Source organism: Carcharhinus amblyrhynchos, chromosome 4, assembly GCF_965287045.1.
Source record: "Carcharhinus amblyrhynchos chromosome 4, sCarAmb.v2.hapA, whole genome shotgun sequence".
Lineage (NCBI taxonomy): Eukaryota > Metazoa > Chordata > Chondrichthyes > Carcharhiniformes > Carcharhinidae > Carcharhinus > Carcharhinus amblyrhynchos.
The window spans coordinates 127,901,054-127,927,616 of NC_137327.1; the positions used below are offsets into that span (position 1 = coordinate 127,901,054).

At 45.4% G+C, this 26,563-nt stretch overlaps 1 protein-coding gene across 9 annotated transcripts in view; it reads left to right on the forward strand.

Annotated features, from left to right (window-relative positions):
* The window catches only part of cd99l2 (CD99 molecule-like 2), a 133,369-nt gene that overhangs the window by 96,839 nt on the left and 9,967 nt on the right, over nucleotides 1-26,563 (forward strand). For 3 of the 9 annotated variants that reach the window (XM_080187841.1, XM_080187839.1, XM_080187840.1), the window contains exons 4-10: nucleotides 9,381-9,458; nucleotides 10,432-10,512; nucleotides 11,339-11,386; nucleotides 16,322-16,396; nucleotides 19,892-19,924; nucleotides 22,473-22,589; nucleotides 26,336-26,401. In XM_080187841.1, the coding sequence (XP_080043967.1) occupies nucleotides 9,381-9,458; nucleotides 10,432-10,512; nucleotides 11,339-11,386; nucleotides 16,322-16,396; nucleotides 19,892-19,924; nucleotides 22,473-22,589; nucleotides 26,336-26,401 (498 nt within the window). Of the gene's footprint in view, nucleotides 1-9,380; nucleotides 9,459-10,431; nucleotides 10,513-11,338; nucleotides 11,387-16,321; nucleotides 16,397-19,891; nucleotides 19,925-22,472; nucleotides 23,718-24,626; nucleotides 26,402-26,563 lie in introns of those variants that run through there. The other 6 variants (XR_013886535.1, XR_013886536.1, XR_013886540.1 and 3 more) reach the window with 5 other exon arrangements.

The following is a 26,563-nucleotide window of genomic DNA, read 5'->3' on the forward strand; positions in this document are numbered from 1 at the left end:
ATGTCATGATTCCCAGAAAGCATTCCTGGATGGCGAGTGAGTAGAGGTTGTCCAGGTAGCTAAGAAGATGCAAGTGGTTTCTATTTGGAATCATAGAATCCTACAGTGCAGAAGGAGGCCACTCGACCCATCTAGTCTGCACCGATCACAATCCCACCCAGGCCCTATCCCCATAACCCCATGCATTTACTCTAGCTAGTCTCCCTGACACTAATCCTTTACATTTGTAGTAAGACTGGTCAGCACATTGGCACGGTGGTTAGCACTGCTGCCTCACAGCGCCAGGGACCCAGGTTCGATTCCCGGCTTGGGTCACTACGCATGTGGAGTTCGCACATTCTCCCCATGTCTGCGTGGGTTTCCATCAAGGTGCTCCGGTTTCCTCCCACAGTCAAAAGATGTGGGGGTTAGATGGATTGGCCATGCTAAATTGCCCTTTAATGTCAGGGGGACTAGCTAGGGTAAATGCATGGGTGTATGGGGACAGGTCTGAGTGGGATTGTGATCGGTGCAGACTTGATGGGCCAAATAGCCTCCTCCTGCACAGGAGAGATGATCAAAAGCTTAGTCAAAGATGCACATTTTTAGGAGAATCTTAAAGGAGGAGAGAGATGCGTAATGTTTGATGGGATTTAAGGAAATTTTAGGATATGACCTATTGTGGGGTGTTGGTGCGTACACAAAGGTTCAGACCAACAAAAAACTGTGATGAGAGGGGTTGATAGAGTTGGAGGAAATAATGACTGTCAGATAAGTATTCTGAGTCCATGTTTAGTTCAGTGTCCCACTTAATTCCCGCTGGCCTTTCAATCACCCTGCTATTTTTGCCTGTCATTACAAATCATAGTAAAGTACCTGAATGAAAAGTATTATCGAACATTCAATGAAGAACTCCCATTTGACATGTTGTGGGGGGATGTGCTTTGGCGAAACTATTGAACATTCAATATATAAAATCAGTGATTGAATCCATAATTCACAAGTGGCAAATTAAGAAGTAGATTGGATCAGTCAGCTCGATGTTTTTCTCACTATGATGGTATGTGTTCTCTTGTCCAAAGCTCGGTCCTTGACCCATTGGGCCCAATTTTATCATCGAGTTGCGCCATTTTTCGGGCATGAAAACTTGGTGAAGTTGGGTGTGAGGCGAGTAGCATGATTCGCGTCCGCCCCACGTCAGTTCCCCATTTTACCAAAGCTTGAAAATGGCCGCAATCGGGACCAGGCCCAAAACAGGCGCAACAGCCGTTTAAGTACATTTGCATGCATTTAATTTGACTTAATGGGCTGCACGCCCAACCTTACCAGCACTTCCCCCTTTACCACCACGTTCACCCATCCAGAATCGGCGCAAAATAGACATGCTCCATATAAGTCCGATTTGAACTCTCCATCAGTGAGAGTTAGTGAGGATGGCTCTCTCCTTGAGGCCGGTGGGGGGGGTGGGGAGGTAGGTCCACTGCCACTCTGTCTAAGATTGTAGGGGGGTCCGCTGCCACTCTGCCTGTGATCAGTAGGGGGTGTCTGCTGCCACTCTGCCTGAGATCAGTGGGGGAAAAAGAGTGGTCTGCTGCCATTGCCTGAGATCAGTAGTGGGGTGAAGGGGGTGTCTGCTGCCACTCTGCCTGATATCAGTGGGGGGTCCGCTGCCACTCTGCCTGTGATCAGCAGGGGGTGTCTGCTGCCACTCTGCCTGAGATCGGTGGGGGAGAAGAGGGATGGTGGATCACTCTACCTGGGATCAGTGAGAGCAAGCGTGGGAGAGGGGCCCGTGATTGGTTGGGGTAGCAGGTGTTTGGAGGGTAAGGGGGTCAATAATATTGTGGGTGTGGGGCAATGTCTCTGGGGGCCAGGAGGAGGCATTATCCAACCTGGGAGGGATATGGCAGGGGAACCACATTCTATCTTTTTTTTCTGCACACGCGCAGTTGGAGGTATCGATCAGAGCTGCAGGGTTTTGGGCATGTTAGAACATAGAACATTACAGCGCAGAACAGGCCCTTCGGCCCACGATGTTGCGCCGACCAGTTAAAAAGCAATGACCCTCTAACCTAAACCAAACCCTTTCCATCCATAAACCTATCCACGGATCTCTTAAACGCCCCCAAACTAGGCGCATTTACAACTGCAGCAGGCAGGGCATTCCAATCCCTCACCACTCTCTGGGTAAAGAACCCACCTCTGACATCCGTCCTATAACTACCACCCCTTAACTTAAAGCTATGCCCCCTCGCACTAGCTTTCTCCATCCGAGGAAAAAGGCTATCACTGTCCACCCTATCTAAACCCCTTATCATCTTATATGTTTCAATAAGGTCCCCTCTTAGCTGCCTTCTTTCTAACGAAAACAACCTCAAATCCCTCAGTCTCTCCTCATAGGACCTCCCCTCCATACCAGGCAACATCCTGGTAAACCTCCTCTGTACCCTCTCCAAAGCCTCCACATCCTTCCTATAATGTGGGGACCAGAACTGCACACAATACTCCAAGTGCGGCCGCACCAGAGTTTTGTACAGTTGCAACATGACGCTGCGGCTCCTAAATTCAATCCCCCTACCAATAAACGCCAAGACACCGTATGCCTTCCTAACAACCCTATCTAAGCGTCTAAGTGTTAAGCGGCTTGTGCATCACGATTGGGAAGGGCTGATATTTCTGCATGCAGAGTGCGTATGGGGGCACTGGAGAACTGATCTAAAAGTCGGATCTGAAACATTCCCAGATTCAAGTCCGCCCAGCACTTAGAATCAAAATAGTAAAATAGGGCCCATTGTCTACTCAAATGGCTTTTTCTTGGCAGTGTTTTGTCAGTGATGGTTGCCATTGCCTTCCACTCTTGATAAGGTGGTGTTTTTGTCTAAGCATAGACATTCTTCCTCTAGCATGTTGTAATGTATGTAACACAGCAGTGCTGCTAAGTCCCACAAACAGCAATGTGACCAGCTAATCAGTTTGTGTGATGTGGATTGAGAAATACATATTAGCCAGGCCAACAGGCTTATCTCCTCTGTTCCTTGTCAAAATTGTTCTACAGGGGTTTTTGTATCCACTTGCATTCCTGATCAACTTGGAGTGGTGCACAGTTTGGCAATGGAAAGCAGGACCCAATGCTACACCATGGATAGGATTCATAAGAACATGAGAACATAAGAAATAGGAGCAGGAGTAGGCCATCTAGCCCTTCGAGCCTGCCCTGCCATTCAATAAGATCATGGCTGATCTGTCGTGGCTCAGTTTCACTTTCCCGCCCTCTCCCCATAACCCTTAATCCCCCTGCCTATCAAAGAATTGATAGAATTCCTACAGTGCCGAAGGAGACCATTCAGCCCATTGCATGTGCAACAACACTCTGACCGAGCATCTCATCCAGGCCCTCGCCTCGCCCTATACCAGTAACCCCTGACTAATCCCCCAAACCTGCACATCTTTGGACACTATGAGGCAATTTAGCATGGCCAATCCACCTAACCTGCGCATCTCTGGACACTAAGGGACAACTTAGCTTTGGCTAATCCACCTAACCTGCATATCTTTGGAACTAAGGGGCAATTTAGCATGACCAATCCACCTAACCTGCACATCTCTGGACGCTAAGGAGCAATTTAGCGTGGCCAGTCTGCCTAACCTGCACATCCAGGGACACTATGGGGCAATTTAACATGGCTAATCCACCTAACTGCACATCTCTGGTCACTGAGGGATAATTCAGCATGGCCAATCCACCTGAATGGTTGATCTAGTTATCCATCATAAACAGTGAAATATGCTTCCCTCTTAATCAAGTGGAGCTGAGAACCATACTGAGGGAGTGACCAGGGTGAGAGAGTGTGTAGTGGTTTTAGGCAAGATTTGGACATCAGAGGTGGCTATCAGAGTGTGACTGAGAGAAAAAATCATTTGCAGTGAATGTAGCGCCAACGTCTAAATATTTGAGAATTTTAACATCCGCAGTGGTTATGTTTGAGTGAATAGCAGCAGATGCTCCCTCAGAGCTATTGCAACACTGTACAGTTTGGAGGGGGAGAATGAGGTGGGCACAGGATCCAGGAAGAGGTTCCAACATTTATCCTAACTTGGGTGGTTGGTTCCAAGAGGCAATGAATAATGCGGCTAATTCTGAAGAAACAGAACTGGTGGAATGAGTGATCTCTTGGGACGATGGGGAGGGGGATCTCTGAAGATACCAGAGCAAGACCTTGAGCTGAGACTGGGAGTGTTCCAATGATCTGGGAGCATTGAGAGCCCCTGAAATGGCAGCAATGATGATGGACCTAGTGTAAATGACAGGGGTGAGCTTTTTCCTTTTGGGTGTGGGGTTGGGGGTGGATGGGGGGTGCTAGTGCAGGGGGGACAGGAGAAATGTTAGGGTTTGTTGTTTTTGGTGGTAGCGCTGGCACAGATGATGGGATCTGGAACGCAGGGAGGAACCCAAACTGTAGGTTGAGTATTTCTAGATATATCTGCAGGGGCGGAGAAGTTTATGTAGTTTCTGCACAAGAGAATGCAAGTGGAGTCCTAGCAACTGACAACACTTACCGAAGATTACTGGGGTCCATATCCCTCTATACCCATGGAGGGTGTCAGGAGGGCTGTGAGTGTATGCATAGATCAGGGAATCCCAGACCATTCCAGTTGATGTGTTGGAAATTTCCACGTTCTTGGAGCAACAGTAGGAGGATCCTGGGATCTGGAAGCACTGGATCCCGGGATGAGGTTTCCTTTGGGTCCAGGAACACTGACGAGGGAAATTCAAGCTGCTTGCAACACTGAGAATGCTTTTGCTTGTCAGCTTTTCATTCAGGTGGCCTTGTAATTGTGAAGAGCTGACAACAAATGACAAACGACTGTTGTCAGTTGTCTTGGCAATAACGTATACTTGAGCACTTAAACAATTAAAGAATAACTTCATCCGACGTTAAGTGGATTCGGTAATGAAAGACCCGTGTGTCACATAAAGCATCATTCAGTGTTCTGCAGTGACATCTGTTGGAGAGTATCAGTGTGTTACTACACATGGAGAAAAATAATACTCCCTTTTCCTTTGTTCATTAATCTTGCTTAAGCCTGGGAGCAGAACTGGTGGAGGAAAGGGAACGGACTGTCTGCGGATGCGAGTCTGTTACCTCATTAATTAATCCACATCAACTACAAAGCCCTAACACAGTCACCACCTGCCTGCATTTAGACCAGATTTCAACAGAACATCAAGGAGTTTCTAAAATGAACCGCTCCTGTGCTTTTGCCACTTTTTAGATTTGATTTGATTTTTTTTATTGTCACATATATTAACATACAGTGAAAAGTATTATTTCTTGCACGCTGTACAGACAAAGCATACCATTCATAGAGAAGGAAACGAGCGAGTGCAGAATGTAGTGTTACAGTCATAGCTAGGGTGTAGAGAAAGATCAACTTAACCAGAGGGGCAATTTTTTCAAACGGAGGGTGGTGAGTGTCTGGAACAAGCTGCCAGTGGTGGTAGTAGAGGCGGATACCATTTTGTCTTTTAAGAAGTATTTAGATAGTTACATGGGAAAGATGGGTATAGAGGGATATGGACCAAATGTGGACAATTGGGATTAGTTTAGGGGTTTTAAAAAAAAGGGCAGCATAGATAAATTGGGCTGAAGGGCCTGTTTCTATGCTGCAAGCATCTATGACTCTAATGCAAGGTAAATCCATTCAAAAGTCTGACAGCTGCAGGGAAGAAGCTGTTCTTGAGTCGGTTGGTGCATGACCTCAGACTTTTGTACCTTCTTCCCGACGGAAGAAGGTGAAAGAGAGAAAGTCCGGGGTCCTTAATTATGCTGGCTGCTTTGCCGAGGCAGCGGGAAGTGTAGACAGAGTCAACGGATGGGAGGCTGGTTTGCGTGCTGGATTGGGTTACATTCACGATCTTTTGTAGTCCCTTGTGCTATTTGTCCCCTCTGCTGAGAACTGTGAAGAGTTTTATCTATTTATCCTTTCCATGGAATTTTTAAAAACAATTAACTGTCCTTGTATTGGTGATGGCCTAGTGGTATTGTCACTGGACAATTAATCCAGAAACTCAGCTCATGTTTGGGAGACCCGGGTTCAAATCCCGTCACGGCACATGATGCAATTTGAATTTAGTGGAACAAAATTATCTGGAATTATGAATCTACTGATGACCATGAAACCATTGCCAATTGTCAGAAAAATGCATCTGGTTCACTAATGTCCTTTAGGGGAAGAAATCTACTGTCCTTACCTGGTCTGGCCTATATGTGACTCCAGAGCAATGTGGTTGATTCTCAACTGCCCTCCAAGGGCAACAAGGGATGGGCAATAAATGCTGGCTAGCCAGTGACGCTCTTGTCCCACAAATGAATAAAAATAAATAAATGAGTGACCAAGAAAGAATCTGTGTTTGCTTCATAACATCAGGACATTGTGTCTGAATCGCTCTGCAATGTGGTACGTTTATTTTTTGAATTGTAATCAATGTTACAATGCAGGGAAACAAGCAATATGCAAACAGATGTGCATCAAAAGACAAGCTCCATTGTTCTTCAGAATTTACAATGAAATCTGTTATGTCCACTTGACTTGGTAAATGAGGCATTAATTTAACATCACACCCACCCACAGCATGTCTGACAATGCTGCACCCCACAGACACCTCCACGGTGAGTTTGGTGATGAGATATTTAAGGGCAGTAGTGTAGTGGTATTGTCACTGGATTGACAATATATAATCTAGACAACCCAGAGTAATGCTCTGGAGACCCGGGGTTTGAAACAGATGGCGAAATAGGAATTTTGTAAAAATGTGGGATTGAAAGTCTAATGGTGACCGTGGAAACATTGTCAGAAAAACCCATCGGATTCATTAATGTCCTTTAGGAAAGGAAACCTGCTGTCCTTATCTGGTCTGGCCTCCATGTGACTCCACATTGTGGTTGACTCTTAATTGCCTCTGAAATAGCCTAACCCCATTCAGCTCAAGGGCAATAAATGTTGACTCGTACCCACATCCCATGGATGATTTTTTAAAAACTAGGCAGCAGAGTGGGGATAGGCACTTCCCCTTTTTTCCACTTTGACCCCAATCAAGTCCATGGCGGGAAGGCCTGTCAATATGGAAATCAGGATATTGAATTTGATGATCAGCCATAATCATAACGAATGGTGGGGCAGGCTCAAAGGGCTGAATGGCCTGCTCCTGCTTCTAGTTTCAATGAGAGCCTTCCTGTCCCACTGCCAATTAATTGAGTAATTAATGCCCACTTGTTGCTGGTATTAGGCTAGTAGCAGGAGATGGACTCCCTCTATGGGGACCATAACAAGATGTGTTTGCTGGCGGGCTCACTGAGGGTGGGGACGTTCCCTTATTCAAAAAGCTCGATGTGCCACACTCCGTGCCCCCCTACTTTTATTACATACCCCAAACCCTGTGTACCCCAAAAGCTCAATCACCCAACCCTACTCCTACCCCCACCCGTGACCACCACCCCCCCCCCCCCCCCCACCCCGCAAAACCCTGGGACAATCATCCCACCTCTCTCCCGCCTCCACCCCTACGACCTCACCACTGCGTCACCACCCTATCCCTCTCTCATCCCTGCTATCAGTCATCCCTGGCCTGGGATTCAGTGATGATTCTGTGCCAGCAGTGATCAGGTCAGTGTTGACCTGGCAACTGCTGTGGCATCTCAGATACAGGCAGTTCTTGGCAGGTGAAGGGTGAAGTTTATACCTGCGGGGCCTTTGATCCCAAGGGAAAGCCCACCTCTAGGCTGTCAAGTATCTGATTGGCATGGTGCAGGACGCCTTCCTGTGCAGAGGCAATGTGGCGCTCTTGCCAGCTCTCCAACTGCCCGCCAAGTCCCTCAACATCTCCAAAGATTCCACCCAGTTTCAGCAGAAATTTATGCTTTCAGCTCTTGAGAGTGAGACTTGAGGGGTGGCACAGTGTTTAGCACTGCCGCTTCACACCTCCAGGGACCTGAGTTTGCTTTCCAGCTTGGATCACTAGCTGTGCGGAATCTACACATTCTCCCTGTGTCTACATGGGTTTCCTCCAGGTGCTCTGGTTTCCTCCCACACTCAAAAGATGCGCTGGTTAGGATGATTGGCCATGCTAAATTGCCCTTTAGTATCCTGGGGTGTACGGATTAGAGGGATGAGCGGGTAAATGTATGGGGTTCAGGTCTGGGTGGAATTGCTGTTGGTGCAGATTCAGTGGGCAGAATGGCCTCCTTCAGTACTATAGGGCTTCAATGATTTGACCCATGACCTCCTGACCGGCACTAGTGTTAAAAACTTGTTTCTGATGTCCCTGTCTTGAGGGAACTTTACATTGCAGAACATTAGGTTTAAATGGGGAGCGGCAACAAGCTTGTGTTTCAGGTCAGCCTGTCGCTGAACTTGCAAGCAATATCGGGTTCTTATCACAGGTCAGAGCACAAACTGGAATAAGGTTTTCTTTTAACTTGTGCTCCAGTTGAAGAAAGTCCATCTCTAAATCAACTTAGCTGTACAAAAGAGACTGGATAACCTCCAAAACTATTCATATTCTGCTGCTAATACAGCTCAAGTAATTGCCATTCTACAGGGAGCTAAACACAGGGTGAATAGACTGGCCCGGATCACTGGATCCCACTCAACTTTCACTGCCTAATCTCGCGCTTTTGTCTTTCCTTGAATTCTTCTGCTTGTTTTACCAAAGCTGCAGTTTTGCTCCAGACGGGTACAGTGGGATAGGGGCCAAACGCAGGCAATCGGGGCAAGCTTAGCAGTTTTAAAAGAAAAAAGGGGGCAGCATGGAAAAGTTAGGCTGAAGGGCCTGTTTCCATGCTGTAAACCTCGATGACTCTGTGTTGTTTTTTCCTGCTTAGTCTCAGTAACGGTGATTGTCGGACCACACAAGTACATAAGAGCATAAGAAATAGGAGCAGGAGTGGGCCATCTAGCCCTTCGAACCTGCCCCGCCATTCAATAAGATCATGGCTGATCTGTCGTGGCTCAGTTCCACATTCCCGCCCTCTCCCCATAACCCTTAATCCCCTCTCTTATCAAAAACCCATCAACCTGCGTCTTAAAAATATTTAGCGAGGTAGCCTCCACCACTTCATCGGGCAGAGAATTCCAGAGATTCACCACCCTTTGAGTGAAGAAGTTCCTCCTCAACTCCGTTCTAAACCGCCCCCCCTTTATCTTGAGGCTGTGCCCCCTAGTCCTACTGTCCTTTCTGAGCGGGAAGAGTCTCTCCACCTCTATCCTATCCATCCCATTCATCATCTCATACGTCTCAATGAGATCTCCCCTCATTCTTCTAAACTCTAACGAGTACAAGCCTAGTTTATTCAGCCTCTCCTCATAGCTCAACCCCCTCAACTTCCTCTTTGTTTCTACAGGTGATTTTAGCTTATGGGATTTGATTGATCCAACTCCAACTCCTCAAAAAACCAAGAAACCACAAAAGGGCAACGTTGGTAAGTTCCTTTCCAAATCTTTCAATTGTAAAGCAGTGAGGGATGGGAGTAATTTCAGTGGACCATAAGATTAGCTGTTTTTTAATTGGTTGTAGAGGGGTGTTGAAGCTTATTTATTTATTAGCGTCACAAGCTGGCTTACACTAACACTGCAATGAAGTTACTGTGAAAATTCCCTGGTCGCCACACTTCGGCACCTGTTCGGGTACACTAGGGGAGAATTTAGCATGGGCACTGCACCTAACCAGCATGTCTTTTGGACTGTGGAAGGAAACCGGAGCACCCGGAGGAAACCCACGCAGACACGGGGAGTACGTGCAGACTCCGCACTGACAGTGACCCAAGCTGGGAATCGAACCCGTGCCCCAGCACTGTGAGGCAGCAGTGTTAACCATTGTCCCTCCACACCGGTACCTATTCTTGCTCTCTGCTTGGACCATGCTTCCAGCCTGATTCAGGTGGTGGATCCTGCCTCAGCAGTATCGTAGAGGTTTACAGCCTGGAAACAGGCCCTTTGGCCCAACTTGTCCATTGCCACCCTTTTTCTTAAACCCCTAAGATAATCCCAATTGCTGCATTTGGCCCATTTCCCTCTAGACCCATCGTACCCATGTAACTGTCAAAATGCTTTTTAAAAGACAAAATTGTACCCGCCTCTACTACTACCTCTGGCAGCTTGTTCCAGACACTCACCAACCTCTGTGTGGAAAAAAATTGCCCCTCTGGACACTTTTGTATCTCTCCCCTCTGACCTTAAACCTATGCCCTCTAGTCCATGAAATGCAGCTTTGCTAATCTCACTAATCTTCTTATCTTGACACCAATGTCCACATGGTTCAGCCAATAGTCCAGAGATCCTAACCTTGGAGGTCCTTTCTTTAATGGATCAAGAAATCTCTGGGTTTGTTTAAATTCCCACTTTGCAAGCTCACTTACTGGATTTCTTTTGAATGGGTTTCCTTTGTACCTCTAGACCCGAATGACTTTGACTTGTTGGATGCCATTGTTGATGATAATGATGACAGCCATGGCAAGGGAGGTAAAAGTGACCCAGGTAAGGAACAAAGTATCTGCTACCATATAGTTCTTGACGTTCAAAGTCTGTTTGGTATCAGTGCATTGTCATTCCATAGAGATTAAATTTGAAAAATATTCAAATCAAAAATTAAAGTTTTTGCATCAGGACCTCTGCATGGAAACCACTTGCCAATTGTTAGATGGAAATATAATAATGCACTTTCACCTGGTACCGAATGGAAGGGAAACTGTTCAAACTAAGGCAAAGACCAAGGTTGTCAAAGATACACTTCACAGTTTGACAGATAGCTGATGTCTGTAGCTGATTCAGAGCTGGACATGCGATTATTTGTGGACTTAGTCTCTCAGTGCATGCAGCAAGTTTGTTCAAACGATCGGCCTGAAGAGAACTGAAGCCCCGAGGTTTCGGTCCGTGACCAACAATGAATAAGTTTGCTTATCTCGGCAGCACGCTCTCTCGATCTGTCTACATGGACGACAAGGCAGATGAAAGAATTGCCAATACTAGTGTAGCTTTCAGCAGACTGCAAACATCAGAAAAAAGAGGAGTGAGTCTACCTACCAAAGGATCAGTCCATAATGTAATAACCCTGTTCATTCTGCTCTCCACATATGAAACAGGAATTGTGTACCAGCATTATGTCAAGCTCCAAAAGCTCCTGATTCCAAATAAACCTGTTGGACTTTTAACCTGGTGTAGCGAGACTTCTTACTGTGCCCACCCTGGTCCAATGCCAGCATCTCCACTTCACACCTGTGAAAGAGTCACTGGAGACAGTGTGATGAGTATTCCTTTTCGTGTTTTGTTGCTCTTAGCTAAAGAGTGTCTGTCTGTCCAACAGATCACCCTTCTGTTCCAGGCTCCAAAGGGAATGACAAACCGAAAGGAGGTAAATGAATGGGTAAGAAGGCTGTCACGAGAGTTGGATGATCCATCCAGAACTGGGTCAAACCAAACAGAAGCCTAAAAATCTGATGTGATACACTGAGCCAGAGTTCTTGAGGCAGCCAGCAGTGTTTTCTCATGACACCTGAGCACTTTTTAGTAACAAAAATGTCTTCACACTGACAACAACTAGCCAATGATCAACCATAGCTTGATAGCCAAGCAATATGGTCACTGCACCTACTAGCCATCTAAATCATCACGAGGAATTCTCCCCCTCAGACTCAGACAGTCAGTGAGTCTTGAAAATTATATTACACTGATTGTTATAGGTCAGGTCAGAAACTCCAAAGTGTTTTATGAGGTCCACTTCGACCATTAATTTTACACTTTGAATTTGGCTAGAGTGAGCATGAGATGTTTCACTCCAGCCTTGAGTCAAATGACCCACTAGGGAGCTTTTATCAAACAAAGTTTATTTAAGTGTACAGTTAACATGTATAGAAAAAAATTGGCAATAACTTTTACCAATTGCAAACAAAAAACCCCATGATATCGTATAAACCTTAATAGCTAAAAACTGTTCCAATGAAACAAATGCCATAAACAAAAACCCATGCCATGGGTTTAGTACATAAAAAATGAATGTTCACACGATGCTTGAACTTAAACCTTTGGGTGGAGAATTGAAATCCTGACTTCCCAGCCTTGTAACTTCTAGTAGCTCTCTGGATATATGCCCAGAACAGTTTAAAGTCAGAACAGCTTCCCAAAACGCCAGGGAGAGAGAGACTCTAGGCCAGCCAACACTAATAGCAGATACTTCACTCCAGGAATGCCAGGAGACTTGTTTCCTGCTAGCCAGCAGACTCTATAATACCAGAGAGAAAGAAACACTGCTTTCAATCTGATGTCCTCCCCCTTCTAAACTAAAACTGAAAATGAATCCTTAAATATTTTCCTGGGGTGGAACCACCTGATTTTGACTTGTCAATCAATCCTCCCCCTTCACAGTGCAGGGTCATAAAAGATCCCGGTGTAAAAATAAACAAATCCCCATTTAAGCCATTGAAGTAGCAATAAAAGGACTTCCAGCAGATGGCCCAGCAACAATGAAGAAAAAAACTGAAACGGTCTACTTACAATTGCAAAGAACATGCCTCAAAAAAAAATTCTTCAATGTCACACTGACATAAATGGAATGCAGTGCAGAAGGAGGCCATTCGGCCCATCACGTCTACACCGAATCTCTGAAAGAGCATCTTACCCGCACCCATTCCCATTACCCCACATATTTGCTCCACTAATCCCCTGAACTTCACATTTTGGACACTAAGGTGCAATTTAGCATGGCCAATCCATCTAACCCACATACATTTGGACTGTGGGAGGAAACTGGAGCACCAGGAAGAAACCCACACAGACAAGGGAGGGAGAATGTGCAAACTCTACACAGATAGTTACCAGAAGCTGGAATTGAACCCAGGGCCCTGGCACTGTGAGGCAGCAGTGCTGCCCACTGCCACCGTGCCACCCAATGCCACACGCAGTTTCAGAAAATCTGAAATGGATTTGTTCCTGACAATAGCTGACTTGCAACCTTAACATCATGACACATTCTGACGCTGGTTCACAAAATAAACATTTTGTTCGTGAACCCTGGCTGAACAACAATACTGACTGACGGACATAAGCCTTAGCTATCAAAAATATCTGGCTGTTGAAATCATTTGTTGGACTGGGGACAGCAGACTCACACCCACATTGTCAACCGGGGGCTGAAACTTGTAAAGGTTTTTGAGATTCAATGCATCGTGCAAATATCAGCAACATGCTTAGAATCGTTGCCTGCTCTCTAAAGATCCACTGAATAGAAATTTGTTGGATACCACTTAAAACCAGATAACACAGAAATGATTCAGTTCATGGTTTCTGTTGATCTCGCTGCTAGGTTTTGATCTGTGCCCATTCATACTGACCACCTAGTGTGTGCTTATGCAAGTCCGTTACAGTCTAATAGCTTGCCACAGAATTGGACCAAATGCATTATTTCAGTGCCAGCACAGTGGTGCTTTAGTGCCTAAAAGGATTAAGGATACATATGGAAGGCAGTGCCACCTAATGCCAGCAGAGCGTTTCACAAACAGAATATTATAGTCTCAGAGCAGGATTTGAGTATTACATCTCCTGGCTGTACGCTCAGCTTAACTCAGGCTCAGAGAGGTTTTCCTTTGCGAGGCTGCCCAGACACCATGTCCTTGGGCATCTCTGGATCATCCAGCTTTAGTCACAGCCGGTCGCAGTCTCCTGTCACTCACTGCATTCTGAATTAGCATCCTGACCTCTGATCTCCACAGAACCTCCTTGCCTCTCTACAAACAGTGCGTGCCTATTAACAGCACTCTTCTTTCTGGTCTACAAATAATCTGCTTAATAAAAGAAATTTAAATATTGCATTCTCTTTGTACTATTAATGAAATGTTATTTAAAAGCAGCCTTGCATGACTGCGCAGTTCCACCAGAATCTACCTTTGATATAGTTTCCCTCGGTGCAGCTGAATTTTGCAGATGTTACCGGGGCTGGTGTGCATGGCTTTATGACGTCTTTTTCCTCCTCTTTCTCCGAATTGCACTTTCCTTATGACAAACGTGAAAATGTTTTGATTAAATTTTCACCCCCCCCCAGTAAAAATTTAGGATTGTCACTGAAAAAACCCAGAAGCTTCTGGTTACAAAAAACACAGAGACAACCAGCACTCAAAAATGCAGCTAAGTCATTCTGAAATGTCTATTTCAGTGACACAGACATTCCTCAAAAATAAAAGATTCCTCGCCCACAGGGATTACCCCTTTCCAACGATTCAAGCCCCAAATATTATTGTAAAAGCAGCCAATGCTGCCCCCTGCCCCAATCCCAATTGGAATAGGAGATTGGACCACACATCCTGTCCCAGCCTCAGGACTTGAAGTATATGGATCGTCCCCTCCCTCTTTTTCCCCAACCCCAAAATTATTATAAATTTGTTATGATTGCTATAGAATCATAGAATCCCTGCAGTGCAGAGGGAGGCCATTTGGCCCATCAAGTCTGCACCGACCACAATCCCACCCAGACTCTATCCCCGTAACCCCCGCATATTTGCCCTGCTAATCCCCTGACACTAAGGGGCAATTTAGCACGGCCAATCAACCTAACCTGCACATCTTTGGACTGTGGGAGGAAGCCGGAGCACCCGGAGGAAACCCATGCAGACATGGGGACTACGTGCGGACTCCGCACAGACAGTGACCCAAACCAGGAATCAAACACTGCTGTGAGGCAGCAGTGCTAACACTGTGCTGCCCTATGTTGTTATGATTTCCATAACACTCAACTCAATTCGCAACTGGAAGTTTGGAAGTAAAATCCATAAGCTCACCCTGAGCCTGAGTGGATTATCCGCGAGAACAATTCAGTGTTAGCAGTGTTGCATACGTGATGTTTCTCTACCCCTGGTGAAATACTAATTTGCTACGAGATTAAAGCAAATGATCATTTAGATCATCTGGCTCCAGGGACATAGAATCCCCACAGTGCAGAAGGAGGCCATTTGGCCCATCGAGTCTGCACCGACAACATTCCCATCCAGGCCATATCCCCGTAACCCTACATGTTTACCCTTCTAGCCACCCTGACACTAAGGGGCAATTTACCTTGGCCAATCAACCGAACCTGCACATCTTTGGACTGTGGGACGAAATCGGAGCACCCAGAGGAAACCCACGCAGACTCAGCACAGACATCTGCTAGCCAGTATGCTAATAGTCACAGATCCCTATGCTGATGTTATTTTGCACCGATACCAGGGATTTGCCCTGGGCTTGCATATCTCTCTCAGTCTCAAAACATTAGATCAGAGAGTGTCTGAGACATCTCTATTTCAGTCTAGCCAAAATTAAGTTGTAACATTCAAAAATGGATATAAAAAGAGAATAAATTGAAAGAAAAGCAATGAGCTGGAATCCAGACTGGGACACACTTTGTGTCATATCCGTGAGGAATCTCAAATGATATTCATTCCAGTTTTACCTGAACCGTATCAAAACAGAAGGCGATCACAGTAAAACAATCCCGTCTACTCGGTTACCTGCTGTACGTTAGATTTTTTTTTCGGATGAGATTAACAGGTTACGTCAATTTAAAGTGACATGAGATAAACTTCATGTCCCCTGCCATCAGGTAGCTCTATGAATGCTATGAAATTGCAGAGATATCCCAGCCTAGCATTGATCCAGGAAATCATTAGTTTGCTGTACAGTAAAGAACACATCATTTTAGCTTTTTTCCTTTCCAAAGGTTGTTCAATGTTGACGTGTTTTGACAGCTTAGTTCTAAGCAGGTTTGGCCTGAACTGCAACATGTCTGTCACTTTTTGGATAAGATTCCATTCAATCATTTGCGAATTATCCGACTCCTGCTATCACATGCGCAACATTAACCCATCAATCAATTTGATTTGAAAGATATGTTGACAGCAAGTTGACACCAGTGTTCTTGGCGAGGGAGATGGGAGAGTGTAATTAAGGAGCTGTCCCTTTTTCCAACACCATTTATCCCTTTAATGAGTGCTAGTCTCTTGCTGATGTTCTCTCGTACGTCAACATCTTCTCCTGGGTTGGAAGGTCCATAAAATGATTTGGAATGAACACTGTGGGCATGTTTAGAACATACACTGGATCTAATTTTCATGATGAGGTGACCTAATCTCCAAGTGTCAACCCACCTGAGCATTTTAACTGGGCAAACTCCACTTGCCTTTAGCAGCTAAGCACAAATTCCTGAATTATTGTGGGGCGATTGAAGCGTTTAAACCCTAGGGTATTAATTGCATTTAGATACCTGATTCTGGATTACGTTCCTATGTATTTAACAATGATACCGTCTTCTTGCGATGTGTAGGTACCTCTAACCTTTCAGACAGCGATCTTGAAGATGCGTTGAATGATGGCTACAAACCGGATAAGAGAAATTCAGGTAAACATCACACAATTAAGTTCACACGTTTGTCGGTTTTCACACAATGAATGGATGAACATGTTGCATGATTTGTGGGATGATTGTTGGGATATTACAGCGTAGATAGGAATAAACATTGCAATACAGAAACAGGCCATGTTGTCTGTTCAGTTCAGGATGGTGTTTAATTTTGTTCCCAGTTCCCTTCAACTCTTTGCCTTTCCATTATTGATAGGGTTTCTACCTCAAGCACTCATCACTCATTATGCAAATATGCTATTCCTGTTTTATAAATTATAGAATCACTACAGTCAGAAGAGGCCATTCAGTCCATCAAGTCTGTACTGACTCTCTGACAGAATATCTTACCCAGACTCTTTCCCCCATCCTATCTCTGTAATCCCACACATTTCCCATGGCTAATCCATCTAAGTTACAATCTTAGGACACTAAAGGGCAATTTCCCATGGCCAATCCACCTGCTTTTCTGACACCCAGTACAGGTTGAGCAGAAGTCTCTTGCAAATAAATTTTTGGAAGACAGAAACCATTGTTTTCAATCCCCACTGCAAACTCCGTTCACTAGCTACTACCACCATCCCTCATGTTGAGATCAAAAAGGAGGAGGTATTAGGGTTCTTAAGAAACATTAAGGTAGACAAGTCCCCAGGGCCTGATGAGATATACCGCAGAATACTGAGAGAGGCGAGGGAGGAAATTGCTTGGGCCTTGAGAGAAATCACTGGCGATAGGGGAGGATCCAGAGGATTGGAAGATGGCCAATGTTGTTCCTTTGTTTAAGAAGGGTAGCAAGAATAATCCAGGTAATTACAGGCCTGTGAGCCTTACATCAGTGGTAGGGAAATTATTGGAGAGGATTCTTCCAAGACACGATTTACTCCCACTTGGAAATAAGTGGATGCATTAGTGAGAGGCAACATGGTTTTGTGAAAGGGAGTTCATGTCTCACGAGCTTGATCGAGTTTTTTGAGGAAGTGACGAAGGTGAGGATACGGCAGTGGCAGTCTACATGGACTTCAGTAAGGCCTTTGACAAGGTCCCTCATGGCAGACTGGTGCAGAAGGTGAAGTCGCATAGGATTAGAGGTGAGTTAGCAAGGTGGATACAAAACTGGCTCAGTCAAAGAAGGCAGAGGATAGCAGTGGAAGGGTCCGTTTCTGAATGGAGGGCTGTGAGAAGTGGCATTCCTCAGGGATCAGTGCTGGGACCTTTGCTGTTTTGATATATATAAGTGATTTGCAGAAAAAAGTAACTGGTTTGCTTAGTAAGTTTGCAGACCTCACAAAGGTTGGTGGATTTGGGGAGAGCATTGAGGACCGTCAGAGGATGCAGCAGGATTTGGATCGGTTGGAGACTTGGGCGGAGAGATGGCAGATGGGGTTTAATCCAGACAAATGTGAGGTAATGCATTTTGGAAGGTCTAATATAGATAGGAAATATACAGTAAATGACAGAACCCTTAAGAGTGTTGATAGGCAAAGGGGTCTAGGTGTACACAGGTCGCTGAAAGTGGCACTGCAGATGGAGAAGGTAGTCAAGAAGGCATACAGCATGCTTGCCTTCATTGGCTGCGGCATTGAGTTTAAAAATTGGCAAGTCATGTTGCAGCTTTATAGAACCTTAGTTAGGGCGCACTTGGATTATAGGGTTCAATTCTGGTCACCATGCTACCAGAAGGATGTAGAGGCTTTGGAGAGGGTACAGAAAAGATTTACCAGGATGTTGCCTGTATGGAGAGCATTAGCTATGAGGGGAGGTTGGAGAAACTTGGTTTGTTCTCACTGGAACGATGGAGGTTGAGGGGCGACCTGATAGATGTCTACAAGATTATGAGGGGCATGGACAGAGTGGATAGTCAGAAGCTTTTTCCCAGGGCGGAAGAGTCAATTACCAGGGGGCACAGGTTTAGGATGCAAGAGGCAAGGTTTAATGGAGATTTACTAGGTGGATTTTTTACACAGAGAGTAGTGGGTGCCTGGAACTCGTTGCCGAGGGAGGTAGTGGAAGCAGAAACACTAGTGACTTTTAAGGAGTGTCTTGACAAATACATGAACAGGGTGGGAATAGAGGGATATGGTCCCTGAAAGGGTCAGCCAGGCAGCATGGTCGGTGCAGGCTTGGAGGACCGAAGGGCCTGCTCCTATGCTGTAATTTTCTTTGTACTCTTTAATTCTTTGTTCTCTCCCTGGCAATGGTCTGAGATTAAGTCAGTCTGTTCACAGTCCTTGTGTCAGGTTTGACTCAGGGATGATCTTCTGATCTCATACTTATGCCATCGCTAAGACTTCCCATTGCTGTAACGTGGCCCCATATCACCCTGTGTCAGCTCACCTGCTGCTGAAACAGTCAAAGAACAAAGAAAATTATAGCACAGGGTCAGGCCCTTCAGCCCTCCAAGCCTGCACCGACCATGCTGCCCGACTGAACTAAAACCCTTTACCCTTCCAGGCACCGTATCCTTCTATTCCCATCCTATTCAAAATATTCAACCTCAATTCCCTAATTAAAATCGTTACACTAGGAAGGACCTACTTCTGCTAAACGGGAGATCAATAATTGGGGACATGGATTTAAACTAATTTGCGGAGAGACTAGAGGAACCAGAAGAGTAGTCATTTATTTTTCAACAGGGTGATAAGGTTCTGGAACACTATGTATAAAGAATAGTAGGGGCAAAAACTCTCATCTCATTGAAGAAAAACACATGTGTAGACACTTACACGCTTATGGACCAGGAGCTCAAAAGTGTTTTTTTTTCTGAATTTGTTCTTTAATGGGATGTGGGCCTTGTTCCCCATCCCTAATTGTCCTTGAACTGAGTGGCTTGCTAGTCAGTTTCAGAATCAACCACATTGCTGTGGTCCTGGAGTCACATGTAGGCCAGACAAGTAAGGAGGGCAGATTTCCTTCCCTAAAGAACATAAGTGAACCAGGTAGATTTTTAATGGCAATCGACGATAGTTTCACAGCCACCATTACTGAGACTAGTTTTCAATTCCAGATCTTATTAACTAAATTTTCAAACCGGCTGCCATGATGGGATTTGAACCGATGTCCCCAGAACAGTAGCCTGGGTCTCTGGATTACCAGCCCAGTGACATTGCCAGGCTGCCACCATCTCCCCTATTAGATCTGATAGCTCCTTCCAAGCCGGCATGGACATGATGGGCTGAAGAGCGTCCTTCTGTGGTGTCAACCTTTTGCTACGACCATGACTACACTTCAAAAGTATTTCAGTGGCTGAAGCAATTTGACATGTTTGGAGGTTGTGATGGGTGCTACATAAACGCAGATCTTCCTTTTCTTCCCTTCCACCTTCTGTGCCATAGAGCATTCTTAAACCGGGCCAGTCACTGTCTATATGACCCTGCAGAATGATCTGTAATGGACAATTACATTTGAACTTCTGTTTCCTGGTCTCCTGCAGCGCTCTGTCCTCTTTTGATGGTCTGTGTGATGAGGCACTAAATAACCTCTTGCCTTGTTTTCTAGGTGGCAACGTGCCTTCTGATGACCAGGATCAGGGTAAGTGTTCCGAATTTATTGTGTCCAATTGCGTCAGGAGGTAGTGTGGCTACGGGCAACTGTGTGCTCTGTCCCATGGAGCACCCAGAGGAGCGCATAGTGGTGACATGTCAGGCCAGTTAGACCTACTATCAAAAGGAATTTAACCGCAGGCCTGTGGCGGAACTTCAAGATGATCACATCTTTACGTCGGACAATGTAAAAGTCTGCTTGCTGTGTTCTAATAGGATAATAAGAACAGGAGGAGGTCTTTCGAGATTGTGGCTAATTTGTATCACGATTCCGTTACCCATCATGGTCCCTTTCCCCTCCCGGTGCTGACTTAACAAAATTCTATTCAACTCAGTTTTTAAACTTCCAGTGTTGAAATAGAGTTAATGTAAGACATTTTGATAGCTACGTTGAAATCCTGGTCTGTCTTGACTGCAGTGCCAACAGTGGTGAGGATTGGGGTCTAAGGGTACAGTGGGTTCAGTGGGTATTGAACAGGCACCGGAGTGTGGCGACTAGGGGATTTTCACAGTAACTTCATTGCAATGTTAATGTAAGCCTACTTGTGACACTAATAAAAAAATAAACTTTAAAAAGTTATAATTCTCCCAAAATAATAGTTATCAAAGGATTTTTATAGTTTCTTTAATATAATATCCCAATAGGGTAGCACAGTGGTTGGCACTGCTGACTCACAGTGCCAGGGACCCGGGTTCAACTCCAGCCTCGGGTCACTGTCTGTGTGGAGTTTGCACATTCTCCCCGTGTCTGCATGGGTTTCCTCCAGGTGCCCTATTTCTTCCCATAGTCCAAAGGTGTGCAGGTTAGATGGATTGTCCATGCTAAATTGGCCCTTAGTGTCAGGGGGACGAACTAGGGTAAATAGGTTATGGGCCTAGGCGGTCTGGGTGGGATTGTGGTCAGTGCAGGCTTGATGGGTCAAATGGCCTCCTTCTGCACTGTAGAATTCTATAATTCTATGAAAATGAATCATAGAGGCACCAAGAGGATACTGATAGGGAACCATCAGGAGAATGCCTGAAAGAGTAGCCAGCCAGATGGATTTTGAAGGGCCATTGAAGACAGGAAGTAGTAGAGTGAAATGGTTTGGGACCGAGGTGGCTTGTAGTCCTGTGACTAAAGGCAGTGGAGGGGCATATAAGGTGAGGAGGGCATACACTAGAATCTTGAGTTAGGAATTGCAAGTAGGGAGTGATGAGGCTGTAACAGGAATTTTCAATTCAATGCACTGGGGCATGGGGGCTGTAGAAATTGACCAGGTCAATGGAAGATAGGATTTGACACATTATTATACGTAGATGTTGGCGGTAAGTGTGTTACAGTTTTAAGAATTGAGTAGTTGACTCAGAAGGAGATCAGAATAATGGAATCACAGAATCATAGAAACTTTACAGTGCAGGAAGAGGCCTTTGGCCCATCGAGTCTGCACTGATCACAATTCCACCCAGGCCCTACCCCCATATCCCTACATATTTACCCGCTATTCCCTCTAACTTACGTAAGGATGGGATAAATCGCTTCTTTAAAATAAAAACGGAGAATGTTGAAAGTACTCAGCAGAACCGGCAGCAATCCGTGGAGAGTGAAGCTCATTTCAGGCCTCTGACCTTTCATCAGAACTGGAGAAAGTTATGATGTGGAGATGCTGACGTTGGACTGGGGTGGGCACAGTAAGAAGTCTCACAACACCAGGTTAAAGTCCAACAGGTTTACTTGGTATCATGAGCTTTCAGAGCGCTGCTCCTCACTCATCTGATGAAGGAGCAGTGCTCTGAAAGCTTGCGATTCCAAATAAACCTGTTGGACTTTAGCCTGGAGGAAGATAGTGATTGAACAGGTTTTAGCGACTACAGCAGTGAGGAACAGTGGGTAGGAGATTAAAGAGTGTGATGGAGGGTCTGTGATCGGGTGCCCGGCAGGAGAGATTAAATGACAAAAGGGATGATGGCGTGGAGTATAAGGGGATGGTGATGGGACAAGTAGAGAAACAAACGGTGGGCCTAGAGGAGGTATACATGGAAAAAGCAATATTTGCAGCTGCTGAAAGAAAGGGGGAGCAGAGGTTACGATCTGAAATTGCTGAACCCCAAAGTGCCTAATCAAAAAGGGAAGTGCTGTTACTCAAACTCATGTTGAACTTTATTGGAACCATATGGGAGGCCAAGAAGGCAGAGGTTAGAGTGGGAGAGGATGACAAATTAAAATGACTGATTACTCAGGACTTATTCTCGAACCTCTCTTGCCTTGCACCCTATCACAGATCCCCCCCCCCCTTACGCACTTTAACCTCCTACTTGCTCTTCTCTTGAGTTAGCGGTTTAGCCCCAGCGACCTTATGTACTGAGGTTTGACCCAGTGGCACTGCTGAAGGAACTCGATGCCAACATCACCATGAAAGCTCACAACAGTGCACAGTGACTGTGATTAGTGTAGAAAATGTACTGAAATAAGATCAAGTAGCAGTGCGTAGCTTAACATCAAGTTGTGCCGAGAGATAACCGGTGTTCCTTATTCAAGATTTCCCTTTCTCCACTAGTGGCTTTGCCTGAAACAACAATAGCTGGAATCGCGAGTGCTGTGGCGGCTGCTTTGTTGGGTGCTGTGTCCAGTTACATTGCCTACCAGAAGAAGCAGCTGTGTTTTAAAATGCAAGGTATGGTGCATCCTACATGGAACAGGCCAGGTGGCTCAGCTAGTCTATACCCAGTCTTTATGCACTGTATGACTTCACCGAACCCCATTCCCTTCTCCCCTTGTGCACGTTTCCAGCTTTTTATTACTACACTACCCACCACAACCACTCCTTCTGAGATCCAGTTTCACAGACCCACCGCCCTCCCTGGACAACCTTCCCCTGCGGTCCCTGATTGAAGTGGTGGGACGGACGGATATATATGACCTCAGTTTGTCTCACACTGCTACCTACTGGCTACAACTGGCATGGCAACTAGCTCCCCAAAGATTGTTGGAAACCACCCCATTGATATATCAGCCACTTAAAAAGATGATGTGGCCAGAATTCCTGAGCTCAGTGCTTCCCCCCTCCACCCCAAACCACCCCCAGATCCTGATGGGGGAGAGAGGGGAATATTCACAGCGCTCTTTCTCATCGGTTGCTGTCAGAGAGTGCACGTGAATGTACAACACCCGGTTAGCAACAGCTCAAAGCTTTCTACTGTTAAATCTGCCAGACAAAGTAATTTGGAGCCCACATTGGTGAGGGGTCCCACCCAAAACATAAACCTTCCGATTCTTGTTTCAACGCGGAACGTCTTTTAGGCACATTCTGCATTTTCTATTTACGTGACATTCGCATTCCTTTCATTATTTTATTTAAATGCACCCACCATTGTCCTTGATCATTATTTTGTCTTGCTTATCCTTCTTCGTAATAATTTCTCTCTTCGGATGCCGCTGAAAGTGATGGTGCAGTAAATTATTTTACAATGTGTTTTTTTTTGGGAAGGGGAATGCAGAGACGCTCCACTGTCTAACCTTTCAGAGATTTTGTTTCCTCAGTTGAAATCACTAATCAGTGTAAAGTGGTCCAGTGCTAAAGTGCGACACATGATGAATTAAGGTGCTGCCAAGTTAATGATGTTGCAAAGCTCCTTGTTTTTTTAATGTCTATGACAAAGGAAATCACAAACTTTCCCAATGATTTACTCTGTACGCAGTACATCGTATATATATATATAGCTCTGGGGATGTGGGCAAACCTGACGATACCCCATGGGCATTGAGTTAACCACCTCGAGGTTGGGGCTACAGTTTCATGTTGGTACGTATGGCACGCATTCTTGAAACACTTTAGTTTCCCCCCCCCCCCCCCCCACCTCCCCCGTAGAAACTAGGAACAAGAGTAGGCCATTCAGCCCTTCAAACCTGCTCCATTCATTTGGTGTGGACACAGTAAGAAGTCTCTCAACACCAGGTTTAAGTCCAACCAGTTTATTTGATAGTAATCCCACAAGCTTTCGAAAACGGTGTTCCTTCGTCAGGTGTGTGGAAGGGCTGACATTTATTTTTGTTAATCTTTTTTTCTTTACATTCCTATCAAAGCTTTTACAGTCAGTTTTTATGTGCCCCACTAGCTTACTTTCATACTCTATTTATCCATAATGCTAGTCTAGATTTTTTTAAATTCAAAGATGTGCGGGTTAGATGGATTGGCTATGCTGCATTGCCCTTTAGTGTCCAAAGATGTGCATGTTAAGTGGATTGGCCATGCTAAATTACCCCTTAGTGTCTAAAGATGTACATGTTAAGTGGATTGGCCATGCTAAATTACCCCTTGGTGTCCAAAGATGCACAAGTTAGGTGCATTGGCCATGCTAAATTGCCCCTTAGTGTCCAAAGATGTGCATGTTAAGTGGATTGGCCATGCTAAATTACCCCTTAGTGTCTAAAGATGTGCAGGTGAGGTGGATTGGCCATGCTAAATGTGCAGGTTTATGGGAATAAGGCAGAGGGGAGGAATGCCCTTTCAGAATGTTGGTGCTGGCTTGATGGGCTGAATGGCCTCCTAGTGCACGCATGGAATTCTGTAGAACGTAGCCATGTGGGATTTGAGCTAAGTTTTCGGGCTTGCTAGTTCTTTACTTTATCCTACTAAATCCTACATACAGGGGGAAGCTATTATTACACCCAGCCAGGCAGGCCTAACCCATTTTGGTGTACTTATGTTAAGGATAACAAGAACCATAACACCGAGATACATCCATCATCTAACGTAAATGGAAGGATGCCAATGACTATACCCTTCAATCTCGCTTCACTGATGCTGCACAAACAGCAGTAAGATTCTCAATAACAGCACAGATAGGGTCAGAAACCTCTGCACAGACCTCCCATATAAACAATGAGCAAATGCTGGAGAATGATCACAGGAGTGTGAGGAACAGTTGTTTTATTTACATATTTTATGAGTTAAAGAAATATTAGACATGGCGGGAAAAGACTGTTTGGGGAACGAGTTTGGTTGGAGGTGGGGCAGAGCTGTTGTGGAAGAATGTGTCCAAATGCTCCCATCCTGAAGCACGTTGAGCTCAGTGAGGGAGGGTGTACGTCCACCAGCTGAGCTGCATACAGTCTCAGGAGCTGGGAGGCGATGGCCTAGTGGTATTATTACTAGACTATTAATCCAGAAACTCAGCTAATGTTCTGGAGACCCAGTTCAAATCCCACCACAGCAGATGCTGGAACTTGAATTCAATAAAAAATATCTGGAATTAAAAATTTACTGATGACCACAAAACCATTGTCGATTGTTTGGAAAACCCAGCTAATTCACTAGCGTCCTTTAGGGAAGGAAATCTGCCATCCTTACCTGGCCTGGCACACATGGTGACACTAGAGCCAGAGCGGTGTGGCTGACTCAGGCAGCTAGGGATGGACAATAAATGCTGGGTGGCCAACGACACCCATGTCTCATCAATGAATTAAAGCAAAACTCCCCAGGCTATTTTGATTACTTGGCCACTGAGGTTAATTGTTCAAATTGCAATTTTTGTTTGGATGACCTGCACAAGCTATCTCCAGCTCCAAGGGGAAGACGTTGGCACAGGGGTTAGCAGTGTTGCCTCACAATGCCAGAGATCGGGGTTTGATTCCCAGCTTGGGTCACTGTCTGTGCGGAATCTGCACGTTCTCCCTGCGTCTGCGTGGGTTTCCTCCGGTTTCCTCCCACAGTCTGAAACATGTGCTGGTTAGGTGCATTGGCCATGCTAAATTCTCCCTCAGTGTACCCAAACAGGCGCAGGAGTGTGACAACGAGGGGAATTGCACAGTAACTCCGTTATTACTTGTGGCGCTAATAAATAAACTTTAAAAAGTTGCAGTTACGGTTTAAACACCCACACAATACGCAATCTTCTTTGTGTGGCGCCATTTGGACACTCGATGTAATGTAAATGAGATCCACTCCATCTCAAACAGATTTCCTGCCGTCTGTACAATATTACAGGGCTGCTAATAACTTCAATCCACGTGGTTTAGAATAGCACGGGTTCCATTGCAGACGTACACACCGGCTCTGGATCTGGAAAGCTTTCAGGCCCCACTGCTATCGGTACGACACAGGGAGAGGAATAGATTCCTCTCTCTGGAATAAGGGATAAGGGAATTAAGGGTTATGGGGAGCAGGCGGGTAAGTGGAACTGATCCACTTCAGATCAGCCACGATCTTGTTGAATGGCGAGGCAGGCTCGAAGGGCTGGATGGCCTACTCCTGCTCCTGTTTCTTATGGATCAGGCTTGGATAGGTTTGCTCACTGGGATAGCAGTATCAGGATTCACTTGCTGCAGGCTTCGTTGTGTCTGCAGCTGCGCAGAGTGCTTTGATATTCCTCAATTCAGAACCTGTCACATTTTCTTTCTGGTTCACCCGTAACTCTGCAGGCAGCCTGAACCAACAGTACGTGAAAGGGGAAAACGCTGACGCAGGAGCAGTGGCTGAACCCCACGGTAAGTGTCGATCTTCTTCCATTTCAATGTACCTAAGTGTCTTTATCTCATCATCTGGTTTTATTTATTCTTTTTATTTTGAAAAGCCCCTTTTTGAACAAATATCCTTTCTGCATGTTTACTCACGGATGGTGGGTATCTCAGATATTTTTGGTTGCAGTT